The sequence below is a fragment of the Pygocentrus nattereri genome, chromosome 20, assembly GCF_015220715.1.
Source record: "Pygocentrus nattereri isolate fPygNat1 chromosome 20, fPygNat1.pri, whole genome shotgun sequence".
NCBI lineage: Eukaryota > Metazoa > Chordata > Actinopteri > Characiformes > Serrasalmidae > Pygocentrus > Pygocentrus nattereri.
Window position 1 is genome coordinate 579,971 of NC_051230.1, and position 6,000 is coordinate 585,970.

General features: G+C 46.9%; 1 protein-coding gene across 6 annotated transcripts in view; it reads right to left on the minus strand.

Moving 5' to 3' along the window:
• Nucleotides 1–6,000, minus strand: part of piwil2 (piwi-like RNA-mediated gene silencing 2) — a 46,066-nt gene extending 40,066 nt beyond the window's left edge. For 2 of the 6 annotated variants that reach the window (XM_017685710.2, XM_017685705.2), the window contains exons 1-5: nt 5,618–5,831; nt 5,365–5,496; nt 4,249–4,480; nt 3,468–3,719; nt 1,901–1,997 (exon numbers count right to left, since the gene is read on the minus strand). In XM_017685710.2, coding sequence (XP_017541199.1) covers nt 1,901–1,997; nt 3,468–3,719; nt 4,249–4,464 — 565 coding nt within the window. In that variant the 5' untranslated portion in view covers nt 4,465–4,480; nt 5,365–5,496; nt 5,618–5,831. Of the gene's footprint in view, nt 1–1,900; nt 1,998–3,467; nt 3,720–4,248; nt 4,481–4,848; nt 5,302–5,364; nt 5,497–5,617; nt 5,832–5,933 lie in introns of those variants that run through there. The other 4 variants (XM_017685706.2, XM_017685708.2, XM_017685709.2 and 1 more) reach the window with 4 other exon arrangements.

Here is a 6,000-nt window from a genome sequence, read left to right on the forward strand (position 1 = left end):
GAGCACATATTACTGTCTTCTTCCAGAGTTTCCCATCACTTTGGTACATTCATCACGGAATTTACACACAACGTACGGACAAATGCCAAAAATTGAAAAACACCTTTTTATTCATTGTTTAACAAACTGCACTGCACGAATCTAATTAACAGGCCTAATTACGCTCAATCTAATGAAACTGTCCGTGTTCTTTAGGTACCGATGACACCCACCGCATACTCAAAAGCCAACGGTGGCATTTATCACAATAATAACGTCATCATATCGCCCAGCCTTACTAACGCCTGCTTTATTCGTAGTGAGGGACCCAACAGGCAGAGCTCTGAACATTCCTCCAGCTGGGGGCGCTGGAAAGCTGGAAAGGTGCTTTTGTGTGTGCGCATCATTTAAAGAGAACGAAGACCCAAACACTCGCGTCTGCAAAGAGGACTGCATAAAACAAGACGTGAAGGTTTTCAAAATCGGATTAATTTAGTTATTTATTTACAGCGACATTCATTAAAGACTTTCACACGTTTAGATATGTACACACACACACACACACACACACACACACACACACAGGCAAATCACGGGTACAGTCATTTCTCTACGTGAGCATAATTACGACTTTAAATTGGATTCGGTGCAGAGCAGCTGATAAACCAATAAAACTCACTAGTTTCTTATTAGTGCATCACTGGTATCGTTATTATAGTATTTTTACACGAGATCACGATCACGAGATCATGTGTGGTCAAAGTATCACGATGCCGTATGTTCACCCATGTACACTCACCGGCCACTTTATTAGGTACCCCTTGCTAGTAAAAGGCTGGACCCCCTTTTGCCTTCAGAACTGTCTTAATTCTTCATGCCAGACTTTCAACAAGGTGTTGGAAACGTTCCTCAGAGATTCTGGTTGGTTATTTGAGTTCCTGTTGCCGTTCTATCATCTGGAACCAGTCTGCCCATTCTCCTCTGACCTCTCACATCAACAAGGCATTTTCGTCCACACAACTGACCGCTCACTGGATGTTTCCTCTTTTTCGGACCGTTCTCTGTAAACCCTAGAGATGGTTGTGTGTGAAAATCCCAGCAGATGAGCAGTTTCTGAAATACTCAGACCAGCCCGTCTGGCACCAACAACCACGCCACGTTCAAAGCCCCTTAAATCCCCTTTCTTCCCCGTTCTGATGCTCGGTCTGCACTTCAGCAAGTTGTCTTGACCACCTCTACATGCCTAAATGCAGTGAGCTGCGGCCGCGTGATTGGCTGATCAGCCATGTACCTAATAAAGTGACAGGTGAGTGTCTCTCGCCCACCCGTCATAACAAGCAGCAGCAACTTGCACACTTGATAATACAGAGTGATTCAGAAAGATTCATCCGATTTCAAAGCGCAATATTTTTATGAATGTGAGGCGTCGAGGAACCAATCACACTCCAACTGTAAGAGGGGGTCATAGAGTTTCTGACCAGCTCCTTCAGTCTGAGAGGAGCTGAGACCCCTGAGCAGAACGTTCTGCGTTCTCCACGTCAATAAGAGTGAATCCGTCAGAACTGAGCAGCGGGATTTTCATCAGCAGTGAAGCTCCAGCAGCTCAGAGCGTTCGGCGCTGGTTCCACAGCACTGGATGATCTCCGAAATCCCACTGAAAGAGCCGTGAGAGCAGCGACGCCCGACACGCTCAGTCCAGTCTGGGATGAGTTTGACTGTGGTGTTGATGTCGTCCGTACAGCTGGAGGAGGTTCAGACTGAGACCTTGTAGAACTACATAATAAACTTTATGCTCATTTACACTGTTTACAGCTCACTGCACTGATCTGAGATGATTTACAGGAGAAATCAATCATTTAGAAATCAGACGAATCTTTTTTTCACTCTGCATATTTGATTTCCGACTTTCAGGCCTGCCTACCAACAGAAACCGCTCCTCTGCCCCATGTTTTGGCCGGCTCAATGCCCATTCCTCTCATCATGGACAACAATGACGATCCTGGACCTGGGACATCAACCTAAACACACACACACACACACACACACACACACACAGTATAGAAGACTTAAGGAAACAAACCAATACACTGAAGGTCAAACATCCAGAAGCAGCACTGTAAAAAGAAAAATATTTCCAAGAGGGAAATCCACAACAGACGGATCCGGTCCTGAACGCCAGCAGTAATACTGTGTTAATATCAGCCAACCTAGCTACACAGTACAGCTGCTTTATCGTCACACCAGTTTATTATTATACAAAAATTCAGAGGAACAGTCGCACAACTCCATTCCTTCTTCACAGACTAGTTACTCCTCAGCCGATCTGCTGAAGTGACCCGCCAGAACGCCAATCCCGAATGCTAAGCACATCCTAAAAACCAGGTATTCTCCACGGGCTGCATTCTACACAGGAACTCTTCCCACACAGTTCACAAGGCAGAACTGTACTTCGGTCTTCTCCTCAGGTCCCGTCTCTGAACCTATGGTTTTCGCAAATAACTTCTTCCTGTTGAGAAGCTCATTTGTGACTTGCATCCTCTCAGTATCCGCACGTGATCAATAAAGCCTCCCAAAACGCTGTGTTTACATTTCCAGGCTGAAGAGGCTCAGATCCGATTTTCTGCCCTGATGTGACGCAGATCTGGTGTTTTCAGGTCCGACCTGAGCCACTTTCATACGTGGTTCTAGATCGGATACGTATCCGATTCGTGGCCACGTGACCTTAACGTGACACTCAGATCGGAATTCATGAGCTTTTTCTCCATCATTCAGCGTTACTATGGCAACAGCGCCGAACAGACGTTAAAGCCTGTACACGGTGGAAAAGCAGCTCATCTCCCCCTTTTCTCCTCCGTGTGGCTCTAATAATGAAGCTGAGAGCTGATCAGAGTTAATGATCTTCTCAGCGAAGCTCGTTCTGCTCGTTAGTTTGTGCTGAAGATGCAGTGATTCAGTCACGTGACGTCACTGAGTAGGAGGAGCTCATGAGGGTCAGTTCAGGAGCCGGTTCATCACGTTAATGACCGATTAGTGTCACTGACCTAAACGAGTGTGAACCGCCGAGTCAGAGAGACCAGATCTGAGCAAAACATCAGATTTGAGCTACGAGGCTTGTAATGAGAGCGTAGCTACAGTGTTTTTCTATTGTACGTGTTCCTTTGTTTCTTTTCCCTATAGAGTTTTGATGTCTACAAATACGTAACGTGCACCGATTTGCTCACTCGTACGGAGTCTCCACGTCTCCTTACTTGAAAGCAAATGTATCTAGAGTGCCTGTGATTGTTACCCGGCAAGCGGCTTAATTAAAAACAATAATAATAATTTAAAAAGACACAGTAAATATAAGGACTCAACTGACAGGTGTGAACACTCCCCTCTAAGAACAAAGTGGATCCCAACAGGCGTCAATGCGTCCTGAACTAAAAACATCTGACCCCTTTTTTCTGTAGCGCACTTTTACACGAGCCCACCGTCACGTTCACCCTCACCTGAACTGGCAGAGGGGGTTCTTCCCTTTTCACCTCCTGTGGACCGGGCGTGGCCTCGGGTGCAGGTAACGGCACCGTCTCTCTCTTAACGGGAGGCGCAGGCTCTGCAGGAGGTTCCACAAACAGAGACAGCCCTCTACCTATTCCAACCGGAGGCAGAAGAGAAGACAGCAGAAACCCTCTCGCTCTTCCCAGCCTCTGTTCTTCCCCCGGCGCTGGCACTCCCCTCGCAAAGCCCACCGGAGGCAGGGACTGGGCGATAAATCAATCATTAACAAAAATACATGCATACACACACAATCTCTCTCGTTTTACTCAATCCAACTAAAACTACACTCGTAAAAAGACGGTTCTTCAGCAAATCAGTTAGAGGCGTGGTTCTTCGGTGAACGTGCATCAGACCCTTCAGACCGCTCCATATACAGCGACTGTGGAAATGGTTCAGATTGGCAGCAAGAAGAGTTCTGCTATTGTTAGGAGCTCAAGCTTGTAACAAAAGAAGAACCCATTTTTGGTGCTATCCAGAACCGTATACAACAGATTCTCCATGGATCTGAAGATTCACGGGGCAGGCAGCGGGTACGTTACGGTATGAAGGGAAAGCTTTTTTTGTTCCAACTGAAGCATTTTAGGAATCAAAAAGGTAAAACACAAGAACCTTTTTAAAAGAATGACTCGATTACGTCAATGAACCGCGGCAGAACTCGTGACTTCAAACATCACCCGTTCTCCAAAACCTTAAACGGGAAAATGATGTAATCACGACAATGACCAAACCTACCCGAGGCTCCGTGGCTGGAAGCGGTATCCCTCTCCTGTATGGCAACGCTGGGGTTTCGGAAGCTCTACCTCGACCTCTCCCAGCATCCAGCTCTTCCGCAGCTACGGCCAAGCCTCGGACTCGACCCACAGGAGGCTGATCCGCAGGAAACCCGCGACCTCCAGCTGGCTGGAGCCAGGGCATCCGCGTGGCCCCAGGTGGTCTGCTCGGATCCATCTCTTCAATCAATAACCTGTAACAACACACGAATAAATCAGACTGTAAACATTAATCCCACTCAGATTAGGGCCACTGCAGCCTGTTTATCTGTTTACTAGTCGTGTTTGTTTTTATTTACTCCTGAGTGTAGCTGCTCTATACACCGTGGCAGCGTCCCATGACGAACAACAACGGGCCTAAACTGATTTTACAAAAGTTTACCTGTTATTACCACACATTACATACAATTCTGAGTGGTTTGCTGTGAAAGGGTTGATTGTAGACGCGCGTGTGTGGAAATCTGAGTCTCCAACACTGACTTTCTAGAAATTTCGGTGGGATTTCCCCTTTAAACTGCCTTAAAGAAACTGAGGCAAGGCAGCCTGCGGGTTATAACCGTACCTTCCTTTCTGTGGAGCCTAATTATTCCCCGCCACAGCAGTCACGGAGTTTATCCTGCAGCTAATTAAATAAAAAATAATTAAACAGGAAAATAAAACGCGATGCTAACCGCTAACCGCTAACGCTAGGCTGACTGACCAACGCTCGACGGCGCTAACCTAATATATAAAAACGCGCCCATAAACAAAGCAAAACACGCCGTTTGGCATCACAACAAGCCGAAAACACTCGAGAAAACGCCTTAAAGGGGTTTAATGGGCAACAGCGGCGTAAAACGGGGCGCTTTGTAGGTCCAAACCTGACAGAAACCCCAGCTAACGTTAGCAGCGGCGGCTAACGGCGTCCACCCACAGCTTGGCCGCACAGACGGACTTAGAAACGGACAAACCGCCGAACTGGACTCGTAGCTTTGCGATTATAATACTAATTAGTTTATTCGAAGGTTCAAACTCTGTAAAGGCGGTGAAATGCCTAATTATGGAGCCCTAGGCTGTTGTTTTACTGGTAGCTGCCCACCTGCCGTTCCCGCCTCAATCTAAGGACGAGGAGAAGATTCCAAAGGAGTCGATTCTTCGACTCCAGCGCGTCTGTCAGTCAAGGGCGACTCGATGAAGATGATTCAAAGAGTCGAAACGCTCGGAGTCGACACTGCGGAAATTAAAGGTGTGATTTTGTTTAAACAGCAGCGCCATAAACGACGCCAAACGCTGCTTAGAGTCGTAATAAACAATCGTTTGAAGCAGCAAATAAACAACAACAAAAAACTAACAGTTTTAACTAGGTTTGCTCCCTTTTGCCAGCTTTTCCGTTCCACCTTAAATGGTATACTCTGCCGCCGACGCTCCACCCAGGTAACTGCTGCGTACTTAAGGTGGACCGAAAGAGTCGAATGAGAAGCTGGCCTCTTAAAAAGAGGAACAAAATAACATCAAACTGATTTAAAGAAGCCTAACTAGAGTAGCGCCTTTCCTGGCACATCATTATGCGGATTATGCTTAAATTTCAACACACCACTGTGAGTTTAAGCCCCCCAAAGCCCCCCAAAGCCCACAAGGCTGGTTTAATTACCGGATCCTGAGCTGTACCTGTTAAAACGGAGTGGAGTCGAGGAGTCGATTCCAGCAGAGTCGGAGTCGACTCCAGAACTCGTGC